Source organism: Coloeus monedula, assembly GCF_965178545.1.
Source record: "Coloeus monedula genome assembly, chromosome: 7".
Lineage (NCBI taxonomy): Eukaryota > Metazoa > Chordata > Aves > Passeriformes > Corvidae > Coloeus > Coloeus monedula.
Window position 1 is genome coordinate 20,758,631 of NC_138787.1, and position 20,693 is coordinate 20,779,323.

At 43.5% G+C, this 20,693-nt stretch overlaps 3 protein-coding genes across 8 annotated transcripts; 2 read left to right on the forward strand and 1 right to left on the reverse strand.

The window, feature by feature from the left end:
* Positions 1–3,871: 3,871 nt before the first annotated feature.
* PHOSPHO2 (phosphatase, orphan 2) lies at positions 3,872–14,184 on the reverse strand. 6 transcript variants are annotated; one of them, XM_082285342.1, is made up of 4 exons: positions 14,048–14,168; positions 13,791–13,911; positions 6,128–6,255; positions 3,872–5,180 (listed from the first exon to the last, which is right to left on the reverse strand). In XM_082285342.1, the coding sequence occupies exon 4, from the start codon at positions 5,176–5,178 to the stop codon at positions 4,453–4,455; it is 726 nt and encodes a 241-aa protein (XP_082141468.1). In that variant the 5' UTR covers positions 5,179–5,180; positions 6,128–6,255; positions 13,791–13,911; positions 14,048–14,168; the 3' UTR covers positions 3,872–4,452. The 6 variants fall into 6 exon arrangements, with proteins under 6 accessions (XP_082141468.1, XP_082141467.1, XP_082141465.1 ...); XM_082285341.1 differs by having other exon boundaries at positions 13,728–13,911; XM_082285339.1 differs by lacking the exon at positions 13,791–13,911 and having other exon boundaries at positions 14,048–14,184.
* Positions 5,916–13,718, forward strand: CFAP210 (cilia and flagella associated protein 210; the record flags this gene model as incomplete). Its single annotated transcript, XM_082285338.1, has 9 exons — positions 5,916–5,952; positions 7,062–7,270; positions 7,510–7,683; positions 7,778–7,974; positions 8,881–9,037; positions 10,046–10,185; positions 11,020–11,212; positions 11,535–11,699; positions 12,203–13,718. The coding sequence occupies 9 exons, from the start codon at positions 5,916–5,918 to the stop codon at positions 12,410–12,412; spliced, it is 1,482 nt and encodes a 493-aa protein (XP_082141464.1). The 3' UTR covers positions 12,413–13,718.
* LOC309575258 (cilia- and flagella- associated protein 210-like) lies at positions 13,825–20,301 on the forward strand (the record flags this gene model as incomplete). The annotated part of the gene is made up of 7 exons (XM_082285589.1): positions 13,825–13,925; positions 14,051–14,530; positions 15,313–15,469; positions 16,479–16,618; positions 16,899–17,091; positions 17,634–17,798; positions 18,482–20,301. 7 exons carry the CDS (start codon positions 13,825–13,827, stop codon positions 18,581–18,583), a joined length of 1,338 nt encoding a protein of 445 aa, XP_082141715.1. The 3' UTR covers positions 18,584–20,301.
* Between the last annotated feature and the right edge of the window lie 392 nt (positions 20,302–20,693).

Consider the following 20,693-nt stretch of genomic DNA (forward strand, 5'->3'; position numbering starts at 1 on the left):
AAGCGCTGCCGCCGCCGCCCAGGCGCTCCCCACCCCGGGGCAGGGGTTAAGGCTGTCTGCGTTGGTGACAGAAGGCCGGCCGTATTAGGGACAGGAGCAGATGCCTGGGGAGCGTCACCAGCTCGGTGTCACTCAGCCACACAACAAAGCGAGGGGCCTCGGCTGCCGCTGTCAGCGACCTGAAGCCGCCTCTCGCAGGGGCGCCCCGCGCTCCCAGGGCGCTTGGAGGAGCAATACTGGGAAGAGCAGCAAGCTCCAAGGGCTCCCGCATTACTGGCGAGCAGGAGTCGAAAGGGAACACCCAGAGCTCTCCCCAAACTCCTGAACCTGGCAAGATGCAAAGGACAGTCACAAATTATGCCCACAAACAGATTCCAACTATAAGTAAATTTTTCAGGAAGAAGGCTATATTAGCTTTTAAAACTTCTGAAAATGTGATTCACAATTTAAGAAGTAATTTTCTTCTCTGCTAGCAACACCTTTTCTTTATTTGAAACACAGCAACCTCTGGGTTCAAGCAGCTGTGGGCTCTCCTTGATCTGCAGTGGGGTTTGGATCCTTTAGATCCAGCAGCCAGGCTCTCCCTGCCCTGCCAGAGCTTTCTTTCCTAGATTGAAAGAACTGCCAGTAATTTCTCCTACCAAAAGGAGGTGAATATTATTATTAGCTAAGTGCCAGCAATACCCAAAAGGAGAAATTTTGAGAGTTCCCACTCAACACAGATGAAAAAGCATCATATTTTTCTTTTAATTACTGGTGGTATTTCCGCCACAATGCCCAGCAGAAGTGTGAACTAAGGAAATCCAAACAGGAAAGGGTATATGGTCATACCCCTCTGCCATCCTTCCTGCCATGCTAACCCTGCAACAGGATTCAAACTGGCCCTTGGCCTTTACACAGTAACATGAGACAAAAAAAAAAAAGTGATCCAAACTAACAAAAAAAACCCCCGACAAAACCAAAATTTCCCCACACCTTCACACACCCTTGGCTTCCTTTTTTTCAACCCCTCTTGATGCATTGTTAGCCCAGAGAACTGGAGTTTCATAGTGTAACCCAGGAATTACAGCAGCCCTGCTGTCTGACATGGGCCTGTCCCTCACCTATATTACTCCATTTCTTTCTCTAGAAAATTCCCTTGTACAACCCTAAGTCTTTATACATCCCCATGCCAACAGCTTTGTTTTGGTTGCATTTTCCATTTCATCAGCTTCCTATGGACAAGCAGGAACTTCTTCCAAGTCTTGGGTATCCTACTAGCACACAATACTAAGTACTCTTATAGTAGTGGTGTACAACAGCATACCTGTTACCATACAGAAAGTTTGCCATACATATATGACTTTTGTTATGCATTTTTTTTCATAACATTTTTACCTAAGTCATCTCTCTCCCAGAGAGCAAGGAGGTCAGCAACACTTAGTACTGAACATGCATGCCCTTCAAGGAGCTTCTCCCTTTCTTTTGGTTGGGTTACCAGCTTAAACCAGCTTCACTCTTTGGAGATACTCATTTCCCCTCCATTGCAACCAAACATGGAAAAATTTGGTAATTGTGATGCTTCAGAAAAGTCTTCTCTTTTCTAAGTGGGGGAAAAACCCCCAAACAACATCTGATTAATAGCTTAATGGTCTGCCTACTGGAATTGAAAAATTTCTTCTGTCTCCAATATGCACTTTGTATAGCAAATATCATCAGCTCTACTCTCTACTTTAAGTGATTAGAACATAATAGCTAATATTTCAGGTAGTCTACTTTGCTTAATCTACTCTCAATTCCTGCTTCAGCACTTCCATCAAAACCGCAGAAAGAACCCTTTTTTTGAGCATGAAGAACAATTTCTTACTCTCACACCAACTTACAAGGTAGGTCCCTTAAGGCTAACAAAACAATAGTTAGTGTAAGGGGAAGAAAAAGCTGAGTAATCATTGATATAGTACTTTTTGTTTGTTTTTAAGTAAGCAGTAACTGACATCTGTGGACAAACTGAAAACAAGTTATTCCGTAACTAAATTCTGAAAAACACAGACGAGACCAGCACAGAATCTGGAACATTCAGCAGCACATTTAGAATTAAGGAAACACACAACTGTCTTGGTTTTGGCTGGGATAGAGTTAATTTCCTTCTTAGTAGCTGGTTCAGTGCTGTGTTTAGGATTTGCTATGGGAATCATGTTGACAACACACTGATGTTTTGGTTGTTGCTAAGTGGTGCTTACCCATAGCCAAGGACTTTTCAGTTTCCCATGCTCCATCAGTGAGAAGCTGCACAAGGAGCTGGGGGGAGCATGGCCAGGACAGCTGACCCGGACCGGCCAAAGGGATATTCCATAGCGTGGGAGGTGACACTCAGTGCAGAAACTGGGGGGAGTTGGCCAGGAGGGGCCGATCACTGCTCAGGGATGGGCTGGGCATCGATCAGCAGGTGGTGAGCAGTGTACTGTACATCACTTGTTTCTCCTGGACTTCATTCCTTTCTCTCTCCTTTTCAATACAATCATCATAATCATTTAGTACTACTATATTTTATTTTGTTTCAATTATTAAACTGTTCTCCTCTCAACCAACGAGGTTTAATTTTTTTTCCCCAATTCTCCTCCCCACTGAGCAGGGGGGATAGAGTGCACAAGCAGCTCTACTTAGTTGCCAGCTGGGGTTAAACAGTGGCAACAACTTAAACTCCAAAGTAACATATGAAATTGCCCTGTGCAAGAGACATAACCATTCTTTTGTATGACCTGTAAACCAGACAATTTAAACCTGCCACAACCTGAGACCCACCAGTCCTTAGATATCTTTGTGCCCTTGCACAAGACAACAGGGCAAGATCCCAAATATGAACATCTCAGACAGCTATCAAATATCCATCACTAAAACAAGGCTCCTGAGAACTCTATTACTTTGGACATCTTAGGCAACAGACTGCTCAAAGCAACCATCTAAAATACAGTAAAACAGGTGAGGCAAGGAAGCAAGTACACAAAGGAAATTTATATAAACTATCAGCCTGAAAACAGGCAAGACCACTCAAAAATCTTCAATTAAGGAAAAAGAAAGTAGTGACATCATTAAATGTCTGTGAGAAAATGAGAATAATGTTGCACAGAAAACAAAGGAAGACAGATACGGCAACTGCAGGCTGCTGAGCTACACCTCAGTCATCTACAGCTGAAGTGCTGTGGAAGTTGGACTGATCTCTGTTATTAAAGCACTTAAGCTAAAAGTGACCTCAGTTTAATAGCAGACTACATCATCATTTTGAACCTTTTCTGGGATATAAGAACTCAAAACATTTGGCATGAAAACACATTAACTTTAATGTGACTTATTTTTAATGCCTTTATATGCACAGTCCAACACTTGGGGCTCATTGTCAGTGGTGAAGAGAAAGACTCCATGTTCATAAACGATTCTTTAAAACTACTTCGACAGAACAATTCTGTTTAAAAGTTAAAATGGACATAGATGTTTCCTTCCAGCCTGTAAGAGATCGTACTATAGATATAGTTGAGAATGAATAGGTAAAATCAGTGTAAACACGTATATGTATGTACCATTCTATGGGCCTCTGCACTGCAGCAGAAACCAAGGAGGAAAAAGGCATTTGGCTGACTCAGAGCTGTCAGCATGGAAGATCAAACCACTGTGAGCTCTGTACAGAGTGGCAGCAGCACATTGTCAGGGCAGTAGTCAGAATGGGAGAGAGACTTCAAATAAAAGAGCAACATCCTTACAGCTTTCCAGAAGAGAAAGGGTCTGACAGGCCAAAGGCTGACACCTACACTTGTGTCTACTCTCTCCAGGCCCTTACAACAACAGGTGCCTAAAGACACACAGGCCCAGCAGAATACATGACACAAACTAGTTGTTTTGCATTTGTCAGTGACAGCAACTTTTATTGTCTTTACAATACAAGATAATACAAACTGTTAAAAAGTAATTTTGTTTGGTAAAATATTTAGTGGATTGAAAATATAAATGCATCTTTGGATTAAACAAGATTACAAGCAAATAATTTGCCATCAGATCAAAGAAGTATAAAAGCCAACAGCTCCAGAACCATGCTCCTGGCACCTAATGTTTTCCAAGTAAAGAATTTCATTCTTTTGAGCAGTAATCCTACTCCTTCCCCTAAGTGTGTGGGACTGCAAAGGTCAGTTATAAAGTTGGTAAAGGGTTGCAGGGGAGGGACTAGACTAAAAATAGTGACAAGTCCTGTCCTAAGCCCTCTTCTCCACTTATCTGGAGATCTGGAACTATGTTAGAAGGCTGTTTTTACTTCACTTTCCCATTATTACCAGGATTGAACATGAACAGTTTTATGTTGTATGTAAAAAAAAAATTCTTTCAGATAATAGCCCAATTTTTCAATTTTGAGCTGTTATATGCATGCAGTTTTTCTGTCCCAGGAAGTTAAAATGTAACTGCATCAGTTTTCGTTTATAATTTGAATCATTCCTTTATAAGTAGTTTCAGGTAAGACATAATGTCAGTTGCAGATGACCAAACCAGAACAGAACACTGTACAGGACTGACACTTTGGGCCAGTTGAGAAATCTTTTTCTCCAAGGTATACCCCTGCCTGGGCATAGCAATGTCATTCTTCTTCAAAAACATTACTGGACATAAGTCATTCCCACCATCACCTATATATACAATTTGTGTATAACTTACTCCTCGCTCCAACTGTTTATCTAGAAATTCTTTTAAAACTTTCCTTTTGCAAAGGTTTTTAGGGCACTTTGCACAATGATGAGCATGGAAGTGCTGTACAGTAAGATAGCCAGTACTGCTGAATGCTGCAGGGTTTGTAAACACTTCATCAAACACTTTATGGAAGTCAGAAGCTTTCAAAATCCAGTCAATAAATACTGTATTAGAATCTGAAACAATTATACAATCAAACAACTCTTTGTTCTCGCCAATAAATCCCAGAAGATCTATCATTCCCGCAGTGAAAGGAATTGTTGTCATAGTTCTTTTCATCTCATCTTCTTTGACACCATTGTCTCCCAAGTAGACAAAGACTCTGCCCATATATTCTGTCCAGTGTCCTGGTTGGTAAGAGTTTCTTAATCCATTAGGAAGTTTTCTCTCAGGAGCACATCTCACAATCCAGGTGTCACTATTTTCATCTATGATTGTATGGTCAAAATCAAAAACCAACAGAAATTTCATAGCTGTGAGAAAATAGTTTCCAAAACAGACAAAAAAGAAAATTATTTATATAAAGACAAGTACTATATTCCTACCCTGAACTTATGCTCAGAAGAGAAAAATTCTGGAAGAAAATATCTGAACAAAATAAACTATTTATAGCCACTACCATGATGGGAAGTTATGCTGCAGCTAAAAATGCAGTCTGTAAAAGCCAAAGTTCAGTGTCCAACTTCTGTTTAAAATAATTACTGTGACAGTATCTAAATTCATGCTCCAGTTACTAATACTTGCTAACACAGCACCAATCTTCCGGTACTCACGCCATCAGTTTGAGCAGATACTAATTCCTCCATCAGCATTTGCCAATGCAACCAAACTGGGATTCTCCTGGCAAAACGTCTCAATAGGTATTTCAAAAGGAAACGTCCACCGAACAGATGGAGCCTGCTCCTCCAAGAAGGCCGCACTAATCAAAGCAGCCAACGAAACGAAATGCAGCCATTTGCGAAGCTAAATCTGCCGACCCCTGACGAGCAGGCCAGCCCAGCCCCGGGCCCGCAGCCAGTGCCCCCACAGCAGAGCAGCTCCGCCGGCGGGGCCGTACCCGCGGCGCAGCCGCCGAGGGGCCGGGGCCGGGCCCGTGAGGGGAAGGGGCAGCGCCGCCGGGCCCGGGGCCGCCCCCGCGCGCTCCGCCCGCGCCGTCACGTGACCGCGCGCGGCCCGGTCGCCCGGCAACGGCCCCGCGGCCCGGGAAGATGGCGGCGGCAGCGCGGCGGCGGCGGCGCGGCGCCCGTGAGTGTGGCTGCCCCGCGGGCAGCGGGACCCGGCGGGAGGGCAGCGCCGAGCCCGCGGCCGCACGGCTCCGGGGGGGCCCTACGGGTGCCCAGCGTGACTTCCCCAAAGATCCCCCAGCTGCAAACGGCGAGAGGGGCTGTTTCTCCCTAGGAACTGAGTGGAGAGAACTGACCTGAACGCAGCGCAGGTCCGGTAACCTCCAAGGGCAGCAGCTGGGGAAGAACGCGGGGCTTGGCAGTTTCCTGCCTGCAGGGCGCCGCGGCATCAGTGCGCCTTTACTTCTGGCAAGGCTGTCTTCACCTAGGACAGAGGGAGAGGATCAGGTCTGGTCCCTGTCGGGAGACTGGTCAGCAACGGCATCTGGAAAACAGACTTTGATACCGGTGTCACGCTAAGAGAAAGCCTCCTTACCTTTCAGACACGGCGCGTCATTCTACTGCAAATCACACAAACAGACAATTTCTACAGGACGCCACTCTGTACAGAGTGCCATTCCCTTCAAAAATAGTGGTGACACTTGAAAGAGCTTTTCACAAAACCTAGACATCACCTAGAAAAGCCGCATTTATGCCTGCACACGTGTATGTAAGCCTAAGGCAACACAGAAATGCTAGTCTTGCCAACAAATCAAGAAACTGTTCAACAACAGATTGATTTCAGTAAATATGATGAGTGTGCAGGACAAGGGTAGTAAAGCACAGTCCGTGCCCAAATTGCTGCCTCATCCAGCCAGTAGAATGGCTTTACCAATATTCTCCCTTTCATTTTGGGAATGGTCCCTGCTCCCTGCTGTTCTAAGAATCATGCCCAAGTCCTGCCTGGGAAGTGTGTTACTACAAGCCAAACCCACACATACACACAAACAGGCAAGGGGACATACAAACAGTCCAGTCAGTCAGTGCCACCGTCCACGGACATCCACTGGTCACAGGTAGACTACAGATACAGATACCCTATCTTAGCTCTGGGGTTTGCGGATGGGGGACTAACTAATCCTAAGGATAACTTAGTATTGTTACCATGAGAGAATTCAAATCCTGATACACATTTGATTATTGGATTTTCTGATATCAAGTAACCTTTTATTTTTTCTTCCCTCTGCACAGCACATCATTTGAAAGAAAATAATGTTCTAGATGAGTATTTCCTTCCAAATGAAGCAGATCTTCGTCAGGTAATTGTATTCCCAAAAGAAGAATGGGAAAGGATTCAGGGCAGCACTAGAGAAGCAGCACACATTGATGAGAAGAAAGAACAGGAAGAAGTGCACTTGGACTCCAAAGCTGCTGGAAAAGACCCACCCAATGCCACTGTGGTAAGTACATTTGTAAACAAGGGTAGTCACTTTTATATATACAAAACCACTCATAGTAACATTTCTTGGTGTACTCCCTTTGTTTAACATTTGCTTTTGAATATGTATTTTAACTAAATGCTATTTAAATGCATTTAATATCTAACATAAACATTTACTTTTTTTACTTAAAGCTAAAGTGCAAAATAAAAAACCAATCCAAAATTTAAATGTGATTTCTAATTTTGTCTGCACTGTAGAGCCTGATACAACAGAAACTTCAAGCCAAAAAATTACGTGAAGAAAAGGAAGAAGAAGAAAGAAAGTTACTTGATTTAGAAGAAGCACAGTTTCAAGCAGCAAAACGGAAGGAAGTTATCGATCGTGTAAAAACCTACCTAGATTATCAAGATGACAGAATGAGACAGTTCCATGTTTGTTGACAACTTATATTTTTAAAATTGAAATTGTACTGAATGTCTTTAAAGACTTCTGAACATGAAAATGACTTTAAATGTTCTCTTGCAGAGTGCACTTCTACTTACTAAGGTCCTAAAAGAAAGAGATGCTCAAGTTGAATTTCAAAAGTCCAGATTAGTTGACAGCAAAAAGAAGGATTATGAAGAAGGGCAACGTCAATTTAAAGAATACATTCTCAGCGAGCAAGAAAAAGCACATCAGCATTATATGAATCAACAGGCACTACGCAAAGATCAGCTAGAACAGTAAGTAATAGTTAAAAACAACCCTACTTCATTATTTACTTAAACTCTTCTAAAAATACATTCTATGAGGTTTTTACAGAAACTTACTAATAATTTGATTGACAAATGCCACTCTTTTAAAGGAAGATCACAGGAGATCTTGCCCAAAATGGAAAAGCTATATGCCTTTTTAGTTGCCAACAATCTGCATGCAAAATCGCCTCTGGCAAACATCAGCAGGTTTTAGTCAATTCATTATCCATATGTTGTTAATGAATTTTAGGTGTATTTCTTAGTTTTTGTTCCAGACAAGGAAAAGGTTAAATTAGATTTTCCATTTACCCATAACAAGCTTCCAGACTGCACAACAAGAGAAGGCATTACTGTCACTTCTATTCCTTCTCTCAGCTCTTCTGTAAATATTACAGAGGGGTCCCTGGTGGTATTTATAGGACTGGCCCTGGTGGTCTGATAGAGGAATCAAATTTCCCGAGGCAGAGGAAGGGTTCACAGTCTGGTCTTACATAATCCAGGCACAACACATGAATCCTTGCAGAACTTAGTACAGAACACTACCAGCTTAAGCTGCTGCCTGCATGCCTGGAAGGAACACAGGTATGGTGGGTCATACTGGGAAATCTTGTTCTCCAAGGATGCTGCAGATATAGGCCAGAGTGTTACCAATGCAGTGGTGCTAATGAGTCATCCAGCTAAAAACTGTCACCACGAGACTGCTAACTGTGAGCATACCATGTAACTCGTTTCTACCAGGGCTACCATTACCAACAGTCATGCTGTTATTCACCTCTGATATTCTACCTACCTTCAACTCAAAGTATCATATTCCTTACTGCAAGGTACCTATGGTTCTGCAGTTCATTACTTCATGCAGTTCCTAGACCATTTATTCACCTTTTTCCAATTCAGAATAAAAGAGCGTGAGCATCAGGCAGATCTGGCCAAACAAGAAAACAAAAGAGAAGAAGAAGAAATACAGAGATCGATCCAACTGTACCAACTGGAAATTCAGAGAAAAGAAGAAAAGAAACACGAGGAAAAAGTTGAACGCAGGAGGCTGTATCACGTAAGTAGCAGCAAAGCAGACAGTTCAAAATGCTTGTTTCATCTCGGCTGTGATGGCTGGACTCAGCCCACAAATACAGGGGTCTACTGGCAACAGGGGGTTTGCTGAGAGCTTTAGTAGCATGGATCAAATGCCTACCCTGCCAGTTGCAGGCCATGTCTTTCCTCTGTGCTTTTGAGAAAGACCTCTTGGAGGCCACTCCTGTTGTCTGAAGAGATGTTGGCACTTGATGCTTTGACTGGTTTATGGTTAAAGATTTGGCTGTAGACATCATGGAATATCTCCTTGACTTGAGAACTGGATTTAAGTTTCACATTCCTGCTGTTTTAAGCCCATTTTTCTTTGTTAGAAAGAGGGACTAGACAGAGACAGAATGTATCTGTTGAACTTCACTTTATGATTGGAGAGGTTTAGGAATTTAGCCAAGACCTGCTGCCATCTCATTTCATCTTTAAAGGCATCCTACTAAGTACAAACAAGAAGTGCCTCACAACAGTTCTGGCTAGCATGCAAAAGACAGTTGTTTTTTTACATAGAGGTATAGAAACCTCCTCTTCAGCTGTGTTTTGGATTAAGCTCTTAGACTGGGATAGTTTTGGATGAGGTGAGGCCAGGAGCAGAATGATCTGTGTGTGGTGGTTGGACAGTCCCCTGCCACTCACTGTCCCTGTTGCCCATGTGTGTCAGTGGGAGCATGGAACAATGTTCTCTGCATCTCACAGCAATTTTTTTGTGCAATGGACCTGAGAAGCAGCTGTTTGATGCTCAATTCCTTTTCCCCATCCTCACATCTACTTCCTCTTGATGCATGTCTGAATAGGGAGGCAGAAGTAAGTGGAAGCATCCCTTTCCTGTCTTCTCTCTCCTTTCCTGAGAATCCCTTTCCTCTCTTCTGTTTTTGAAAGAAACTTGAGGGGGGGGAATAGGGTGTGATTCCTGTAAGCTGCTACCCCAGGTCCAGATATTCTACATGTCATCTGTTACATCAGGAAAATTTTGCCCATACAGGAGTATGTAAATGACCAGAAAATAATCAAAGCAATAGAGGAACAAAAACAAATGGAAGAAGATGATCGGATCAAAGCTCATTTTAAAGCAAAGGAAATTATTGCCAATATGAGAAAAAAGAAAGAAGCTGAAATGCGTAGGTAGGTACAATGCTAGGGTATAAATTATAAATTATCTAAAAATTATACTGTAATTGTTCTCAGATCATTCAGACTAATGATGTAACACAATCAACAGTTGTTCTAAAAAGTTATTCTAAATTCTACTGATAGGGAAAGCAGGGAATTCAGGAGAAAAAGGAAATTTTTTCACAGGTTCCTTAGTAAGAGTGTGAGGGAGCAATCTCTCCACCCTTCAAAGTACAGAGGCTTATGAAAGTGCAAAGCTTTGCACCAGTGTATTGAGAAAAGTGATTTTCCATATGGCCTGCCCAACCTCCAACTCCTCAACAATTAAAGACAATTAAGATCCTTGATGAAAATATTTATGACAATAGCTGTATTTCTCTGAGACAGATCAAGAAAAATTATTTGACTTCTTAACAAGGCACATACATTAATTAACTACCTCATGGTCTTATTAAGGGGAGATATTTTATCAATTTAACATTGAGGGTACAACATGATGATACCACTGAGTCAATCTAAGAGTTTTCTTCCCTTCCAGCTTCTGGCCAATACTTCCAACATTCCTCTCCTGATGGCAAGATGCTAGGTGGAATCCTTACTGAGTGATTCAGCTCATTATTGCAACAGAAACTAGTGATACAAGAATACAGGGAACATTTATTTGCTAAATCAGATTATATAAAAATAAACAAAACAGGAGGAACAGGAGATCATGAGTTGGGTGGGTGGGCCAGCCTGTGTGGCAAGAGGAGGGAACTCTAGAAGCAGGATTGCTGAGTTTGGTACCTTCAGGTAGACCCAGGTGTGTTGCCCTGGTATGTTACGGAAGCTCATGTTCTTCTGCAGACTAGCACAGGAACGACAAGACAAAATGATTCGTCGATTAGCTGAACACATGGGTGAGGGATTAAAGATGGAAGGTGTTCGACTGGCTAGAGATGTTGCAAGAATAGAAGCTGAACAAGAAAAAAGCCGCAAAGAGAAAGAAGCAAAACAAAAGGCTGCCCTTGAATCTATTGCTGAACACAGAGCCACTGTGGTAAGAAATTTGGGCTGATCTTACTTCTGCTTCCTCCAGCCAAGGAGCCTGGCCCAGATCACAGTTGGTGACTCTGGTGCCATGCATCAGCAGGCTTCAGCAAGTCTGCTGACACCTTCCTGGAGCCCCCTCTCCCTTTCCCCTTCTGTGTTGGGCACACATCTGCCAGGGCTGCTGAAAACCCTGGGCTTGGACACTGGCCAGCCACAGTGACCGTGCTTATCAGAGCGCTGATACAGGGCTGCTTCTGCAGAGAGATACCACTTCCAGCTTAGCAGGCCAGCTCCTTGGTTAACTTTTTTGTGTGTTTTGTAAACTACAGATCAAGATGAAGGAGGAAAAGGAGAGACAGGAAAAAGAAGAGGCTGAAAAAGAACGTGATGTGTTAATGGAAAATGCTCGCATCTACCAGGAAATGGAAAACACCAAAAAACATGGACGACACGAGGCAAACAGAGAAGTACAGAAAATTCAGATCCAGCAAATGGTAAATAGAAGAGCTGTACCCTGTTAATCCCTTCAGAAAGAAGCATGCATCTAAACCAACAGCACTAGCTCCTGCTAAGAGAAAGAGAGGAAGTTTGCTGTTTTGTTTGGATTTTTTGTGTTTGTTGGGTTGTTTTTAATCACATGTACTTGGCATATGCTGGTGTTGGGGACCAGCCTCTTCAGAGTATTGGTGCCAATCAAGGCTGGTTTGCAGGGATAGATCACGTCCTGTTCTGTGCTAAATGTTCTACTGCTACTTTCCTGTATCTTCTGGGCAGGTCACCAACGAGCAGCAGCTAATGCTGATGTTCACTCAGCTATTTAATGTACCCTTTCTGGGGCCATATGGCAGGGGAGAGAGATGTGGGGAGGGATGGTAAGTGCCAAGTATCAACTAAGAATGCTGCAGACCTTCTGTAAGCTTTTATCCTCTCTCAGCTTTAGATGATGGTGATGTTGAGAACAAAATAGTAAGCTTTATTATTCCCTTTTCTTCATCAGGCTGAAAAGCAGGCAAGAAAAGAGCAGGAAAAGCAAGCAGAATTGGACTATGATGCTCAGAGAGAGGCTATTGCACTTTCTAAAAAGCATGAATTTCAGAAATATGCAAAGCAAGTAATCGAAACAGAGTCCAAGACTACACATCATCTTTATCCTCTTCTCAAAGCATGCAAAGGTGAAAGAGGACTTGGACATGGGCCATTTTTCTGAGAAGATAAGAAATAAATACTAGTTTCCAAACATATAATTCCAGGTTGGGACCCAGTTACCTTGTTGTAGCTGTAATGCTGCTCAAGAAGCAAAACCATGAAATAACATTTAAACTATCCACCAAGGAAAGGCAGAAGTTGTTTTCAAGTTAAAAAAATATGCTTTTGAACCTTACAGGCAGAGTTACACTGTAAATGATTTATATCAAATATATACCATGAATCTGGAGCCCATTTGAAAAAATAAAAGATTGCCATACAAGTGGTTATATTCTCAAAAATCCCCAGCTTGTGTTTCATGAATGTTAGTTTATTTAACTTGAGACAGGAATTCATGTTATATAATTGACTGTCACTGTAACCTGTTCCAGCCAAAAGCGCACTATTTCTTTTATATTTTTAATATTCATTGTTCTAAAAATTCACTGTCCCAGGTTTTTCAGGTCTACACTATGAATTCCCACGGCAAATAGTCACATTTTTCACTAGTCTACTTGCAGTTAATTATTCCCCATAATTGAAAAGACCAAACCAAAACAACAACAGTGGAAGAAAAAAAGAGAACATGTGAAAGTTAGAATAGTTATGGTGTGCCGTTTTGGTAGCATTTTGCAACTATGTCTGAAAAACCAATGTCATTATATAAATTAGTTTTATTACATGAAAATATTAATGTGATTTGATCACAGCCCTTAAAAGGTCACCAAAGAGTCAAATAGGTCCTGATATAGCTGTAAATAGGGCCTACAAAATCAGCACATCAACAGGATACAACATGGTTGGGCTGTTCTTTTAAAAAGACTAACAGCAATTCAGTCTGTGGTAAATAGATGTGATCTAAAATTGTATCTCAGATTTCTCAGCAGATTTACTCAGCAACACCCAAGCCACAGACACAACTCCCTCCTTAAGCTTAGGTTTCTTTGGTGAAATGCTGACATCATTTCCTTGCCTTGGACTGTTGGGGTTCCTGCAATGACTTCCTCCACCAGTACCGTGGGCTTTAAACAGGGTATCCCTCTATCCAGGTGCCCACTGGAAACAAAGTCCAAGAAGCCTGAAGCTTTGTTTTGTTGTGCTCCACAGCTGCCAGTCTCTGCTGGGCAAACTCGAAAATAATACAAGCCCTTAAATAAAAAGGATGGTTGCCAATATTTTAGTTTTGAAAGTGAGTCTTTGGTGTATCCTCAAGTTCCTCAGCCTAGCTACCGAAAGCAGCAGGCCTTGGAGAAAGACAGGACTTCGAGGAAGATGTGAGGCTACCCCGGAGGCAAGGTACCTCTAGCAAGGTGAGGGCCAAGCAGAACTGGCTTTACCTCTCCTACACTAAAAACGCTGGGTGTAAGGTGGATGTTGTCCTTCCCAGGTGCAGCAATCACCTTCTCGAGGAGTCTCTTCCAGGCAAGGCAAGGGATGAATTCCTGGAAGGAGAAGGAGGCCCGACCTCCTCATCCAGATCCCAGGGCCGCCAAGGGCTCTAGGCCCCCGCAACAGGCAGGCCTGGAGGGGCGAAGGTTCGTGTGAGGCGCGGCAGCGCACAGAGCCAGGCCGAGCTGCACGGCGCCGGCGAACCGGCGGGAGCGGATCGCGGCCGGAGCAGAAGGACACAGGCGGAGGGGCCATTTCAACCTCTTACCAGGTACAGGCGCGCCGCGGGGAAAGGAGTTGTTCACGAACTGGCTGCGGAGAAGGGCCTGGTCTCCCGGTCAGACTGGCTTCCTTGCTTCCCCTCGGGAGTGACACAGGGGGCAGTGCCCGCCCGCAGCTCCCGGGGGCGGGGCTGGGCAGGGCGCGGTGCCGCTCCAGCACTCGCGACACGGCACCCGCCGCCCACTCCGGTGCCATTCTCCCGCCTCGGCGCCGGGGCGTTCCCGCGGACACTGCTCGCTGCGGCCACCGCCTTTGAGCGGGGCGGCAGGAGAAGCCCCGATTTCCCGGGAGAAGCGGGCCGTCGGCGAGGATCCCTCCTTCTCTCTCGGCAGACTTTCCGTCTCCGCAGAAGCGGCGAAGAAGGGCCGACGATGGACCGCGATGGGCCGGACGCCGCCCGCCAGGACGCAGAGAGGGAGCATGGCCGCTACTTGAGCCGCCGGGCCGTGGCCCAGGAGCAGCTGGCGCAGTGAGTCAGGCGGCGGGGCCCCGGGAGTGGGGCGGGGGACGGTTTGGGTTAGAAACCTTCCCGTGGCCAGCCCGGCCCGGGCGGGACCCGGCTGCACGGCCCGCGGGAAGGGCGGCTCTCTGGCGCTAACCCGCGTGCCATGCCCGGGGCTGCGTGGCTCGCTGCTTTTGAACGAGGCTTTCAGAACATCCTCACGTCGTGGATGGAAAACCTGTCACCTTTCCTCACTCTGTGGTTCCTCCATAACTGTTCTCCAGCTTCAGAAACGTCTCTTGCTGTCAGGGGCTATGTGTATCCTAATACGTCCAACGAGACTGGCTCAATTCTGGCACTGAGAGCATGTGGCTTGTCTCATTATTGCTGCTTCCCCAGCCTAGAAGCCTTCACACTTCCAGCTAGCATGGGCATCGTAGCCTTGTCTTGCACAGTGCTGTGTGTACTGCTTAGAAGACTGCTTGCTGGCAAGGGCCCAGGTTGTACAGGGAGTGGGATAACAATTAAACTGGCTAATCAAATTCAATCTAATATTTGAGTCCATACACTGGTCATATTCGCTTTTGCTAGTACAGACTTCCCTAGCACCCTCAGACGAACTGACCTTTGGCCAGAGAATTTGGAGCTAGCTTATAGAAACTGATTCTGGTTTTGATCTCTGATATTTTACTTCAAAGTGTCAGGAATTTTTACTGTTAAGGTGCCTGTAGTTGTGCATAATCTGTATCTGTTCATTATTACTTCATGTTGTCCCTAGATCATTTATTCACTTCCCTTTTCTGATTCAGAATAAAGGAGCACAAGGATCAGGCAGATTTGGCCAAACAAGAAAAGAAAAGAGAAGGGGAACAAATACAGCGATCACACCACTTGTACCAACTGGAAATTCAGAGAGAAAAAGAAAAGGAACAGGAGAAAAAAGGTGAATGCCAGAGGCTGCATCATGTAAGTAGCAGGAAAGCAGACAGTTCAAAATGCATATTTCACCTTGGCTGTGATGGCTGGACTTGGCCAACAAATAAAGAGGCCTGTGGGCAACAGGGTCTTTGCTGACAGTTTTAGCAGCATGGGATCAAATGCCTACCCTGTCAGTTGCAGACCATGTCTTTCCTCTGTGCTTTTGAGAAAGACCTCTTGGAAGTTGCAATGTGGCACACTTTGACTGGTCTACGGTGGACAAAGTCTGCTAGAGTCAGCAAGGAGATTGTCCTTGACTTGAGAACTGGATTTAGGTTTCATGTACTTGCTCTGTTTTAAGTCAATTTTTCTTTGTTAGAGAGAGGGAATAGCCTGAGGATGACAATATCTTTTAAACTTGGTGATGACCTACTTACCACATGTACTGTTTCCCTGCCAATGCCTGCTTGAGCAGGGAAACTGAAGTAGAGGTACTGTGATGAGTCATTTGCCATGTAAGGGAGTAAAAGGAGAGAATTCCCGCTAAAACCCTACTTGCTTTTTTTCCTTTCATACTTCTCACCCCAAATATACAAATTTTCCCCCATTTCCCCCCAACCTTGTATATGCAACAAAAGCTATACATACTGCCAAGCTATACAAGTGCCATTTCTGAGTCATTACAAAATGCCTTATGCTTTACATTTTGATGGTTCTACAGACTTAGTGTTTGAGCCCTTCAGAGCCTGCACCATATGAGTGATATACAGGATGGGAACAGTACAGCTGGAGACACTGGGAAGGTAGAGCAGAGAATATAAAGATATTCTAAGCCTGGGGCTGCAACCACATACTAGTTTTACTTTTGTTGTAGTTTGTGATAAGTAGATCATGAGAATTTTATCTCTGGGTTTCTATCTTCTATAGCTTCTCTACTGATATAAAGAACTCCTTATTATAGGCTAGGCCTGAAGTATTTGCTAGAATTTGGTTTTAGTTCATGTTTCCAAAATCTCATTCTACATGAAAATAAAAGTAGTTTTCCATTTCCATACAGGAATATGTAGCTGAACAGAAAATATTTAAAGCTGAAGAGAAACAAAAAGAAGACAAAGATGATGATCGGATTAAGGCTTATATTAAAGGAAAAGAAATGATGGCTGATCTGACAAGAGAAGAACATGCAGAGACTAACAGGTGGGTCCAGGGATAATTTTCAGTGTTAAGATTCAAACTTGCAATTTCATTTTGGGACAAACATTATTCTCAGCAAAATCAGAACTTCGATGCAAGCAAGTTTTCTGTAATTAAAATCTGAAGTAGAAAGTGCAGAAAAAATGCCTGCCGGTTCCAGTAGTAATTGGTGCTGTTGGGGGTGGAAGTAGGATTGCTGGTGTTAGAAGCAACAGTTACCAGTTGCCTCTCCTAATCTGAGCAGATGTCCTGGTATGTTACAGTAGCTCATGTTCTCCTGCAGGATGATACAGAAGCATAAGGACAAAGCTTTTGAACAATTAACTGCACAGATGAATGAGGCATTTAAGGTTGAAGATGATCGTCTTGCTAGAGGAGCTGCAGAGGTAGAAGTTGAGTACCAAATGAAAAACAAAGAGAAAGAAAGAAAGAAAAAGGCTGCCATTGAATCTATTGAAGAACACAGAGCCACTGTGGTAAGAAGTGTGGGCTATTCTTGCTCCTCTGTCATATACTTGTATGCAAGAATAGTGTTTGGAAATGCCATAGTTTCTAGTCAAGACACACATGCAGGTTCTCACCAGGTGCTTCTCATTTATCATCTACAGTTTTAGAACTAAATCCTTAAGAAAGGTGCAAGCAGTGTATGTGGTGATCCTCTCCTCAAAAAAAATTAGACTTGGAAGGCTCTGTAATTCTTCATAATTTGTGCAAACTCTGCACTGCTTAGTCCAACTGAGGAGCCTGGCCCAGATCACAGTTGGTGACTCTGGTGCCATGCATCAGCAGGCTTCAGCAAGTCTGCTGACACCTTCCTGGAGCCCCCTCTCCCTTTCCCCTTCTGTGTTGGGCACACATCTGCCAGGGCTGCTGAAAACCCTGGGCTTGGACACTGGCCAGCCACAGTGACCGTGCTTATCAGAGCGCTGATGCAGGGCTGCTTCTGCAGAGAGATACCACTTCCAGCTTAGCAGGCCAGCTCCTTGGTTAACTTTTTTGTGTGTTTTGTAAACTACAGATCAAGATGAAGGAGGAAAAGGAGAGACAGGAAAAAGAAGAGGGTGAGAAGGATCGTAATCAGTGGATGACAGAAGATGGCATCTACCTGGAAATGGAAAAAGCCAAGAAACAGAGACAACGTGATGCAAACATGGAAGTACAGAAAATTCAGATCCAGCAAATGGTAAACAGAAAAGCTGTACCCTGTCAGCCCCTTCAGAAAGGAGCACACTTCTAAACCCATAGTACTAGACATCTTCGCTAGAAGAGAAAGAGGAAGGCTGCTGTGGGTGTGATGGATGTGTTTTATTTTGTTTGGTTTTTACCTGTATGCACTGCAGCTGCTGATTTTGGAGAGGTACCAAAGAGAGACTGTACCCATGGACCAAAAGCAGCTTGTTTGTGGAGTGAGAAGGTTACTGCTGAAAAGTTGATAGTGCATGATACACGTTTCAGAGGTTTATGGACCTCCTCTTAGAGCAGTAGAACAGAAGCCTCTTCCAGGCTGACTTGGCCCATGTGAGTCAGGGAGGATTACTGTGAGGGCTGGTAATAAGAGATCAACAATGACAGATCAGATCCTGTTCTGTGCCATTATGACATTTTTTCAACCATGCACTGCTGTCCTCCTGTATCTTCTGGGTAGGTCACCAACGAGCAGCAGCTAATGCTGATGTTCACTCAGCTATTTAATGTACCCTTTCTGGGGCCATATGGCAGGGGAGAGAAGTGGGAAGGAATGATAAGTGCCAAGTATCAACTAAGAATGCTGCAGACCTTCTGTAAGCTTTTATCCTCTCTCAGCTTTAGATGATGGTGATGTTGAGAACAAAATAGTAAGCTTTATTATTCCCTTTTCTTCATCAGGCTGAAAAGCAGGCAAGAAAAGAGCAGGAAAAGCAAGCAGAATTGGACTATGATGCTCAGAGAGAGGCTGCTTTTCATCAGGATCAAGCATATCGGAGATAAAGACAGTGAGTAACTGAATCAGTGCCATTACTGGATGTCACTTCTATTCTCTCCAAACATTCAAGGAAGGAACAAGATGTGGGCTTCCTAATTAGGACAACTGCAAGAATGGTGGAGTGGATATATCTGCAGTATTAAATCCAGTAAAAATTGGGGGGTGGGTGAAGATGGTTGATGCAATTCTGTCCATGTTCTTCCTGCCACATGTACATGAGCCCCCAGCTTGCTCAGGACTGACCAAACACTTGGCATTTTTCTAGGACTATTAGACCCTGCTTTGGCCCTCAAAGCTCTGCCTGAGGGCAGGGCAAAGAACTCTCCCCAGGGCCAGCACAGACTCAGTTATTGTCTTAGTCCTGCTGTGGTCTGGGATTAGTCACTCTTTTTGGATGGAAGAACATGGCTGGATGGAGCTGATTGACTGTACCCATGTCAGTTAGCAGGGCCTGTTATTCTGTAATGTGAACCACAGCACAGTAAGTAGGAACAATGAAGACTTGTTTCAAAACCTCACTTCTGACCTAAAGCAAAAGGCTAACATTGCTGCACTATCAACTAAAAGTCACAGAGTTCTCTCCAATTATCTTGGAGTAATTACTTTTGGAAATTATGTATTACAAAAAGCAACATAGCAATTAACTTGTGAAATTGTCCCTCAATACTTTTTTTCCTTAGTTCACTAGTGAAAAATTTATTTCCTTCTCTCTGAGCCAGTGCTCATTTTATTACACCAAGCTTTTTTTCAGCAAGCAGAAATGGAAACTTTTATTAAAGCCTTTTGATGGCAGAAGCTGGAGCCTTAAGAAGTATTGACTACAGCAGGAGTGGTGCTGAAATCTGCAGAGCTCGATAATGCTCCAAATGCATCGCTAAGTGCAAATTTCCACATGCTCACTACTATGCAATTGGTGAGTTAAATGGATTTTTAGTCTACCTCCACAGCAGCAAGAAACAAAGTGGATTGCAGCCTCATTTCCTACTCAGCTTCCAGAAATGTCCTGTTCTGCAGATTACATATGTCTGCATTTGAAGTCTACAGCCTTCTTCCATCGGGTTTATACTCCTTTTACTTTGAACATCTACAGAAAAACCATCAAACTCAAGTACCAGAAAACAACTCTTCCTTTCAGTACACCTAAAGTGGTAAAATTTTACCTAGAGTAAAATTACACCCGTGTAATTTTAAAGCATGTTGGCTAAATACAGATTTAGTTACCCAAATTCAGCATGAAAAAAATACAGCAGCAATCATTATCTCAATTTATTCTATTGACTTTGAGATGCACATGCTTTGTATGCTTGTTTTAAATAACTAATTCTAGTTAGTAATTTTCTGTAAAACCTCTATAAAGCATAGTGTGGTGACACTAGATCAGAATGGCTAGAGGTGGTGGAATGTTGCTGGTGAAAGGAGTCCTCTGTAAGGCAGGAGGCTGTTCTAGCTGCTCACCAGAGTCCTTTGCAGCTGCCATTCAAAGATAGTAACAAAATATAGGGAGATCAACTGCAGGTGATAAGAAGGGAAGTTGTTGACCTGGAAGAATCCACTAATTGAGAGGTATCTCTCATTTAATGCCTAGGGCCACTCTTGTATTAGCTATTAGTTAGCTAGAGTCACCATTCCTGAAGGTATTTAGATGTGTAAATGGTGCTTAGGGACATGGATAATTACTGTTGGACTTCAGTACTAGGTTAACAACTAGACTTGATCTTAAAGGTCTCATCCAATCTAAATGATTCTATAAAGTTTTAATTAATAGCTAGAAAATCAGAAAATGCTTTGAAAAATAACTTGACTAGTAAACTTTAATTACTGGTTTTGCTCAAAAAAACATTCTCTCAGATATTGTTCTGCTTCAGGACGTTGTAGCAGGTGAGAGTCATACTAGGTATTAGCCTTATTTGAAAGCCAAGACCTTAGAAAGGCAATGCTCAGAGTGACTGAAACAGAGACCTCAAATCTAACTGCATTTTTTCCACACCTGTGATTCAACCCTGGAAGTAGAACAGCAACTTCAGTTTGAACATGTGGGCTTCCAGTGTCCAACATGGTATTCTCCCAACAGTATTTCATCTCATACCTGTGTGGCTCTGGTTCACATGTTAAGAG

Bases quoted from the DNA above. Each gene is read 5' to 3' on its own strand.
- PHOSPHO2 (XM_082285339.1), bottom strand. From the start codon at position 5,178: ATGAAATTTCTGTTGGTTTTTGATTTTGACCATACAATCATAGATGAA.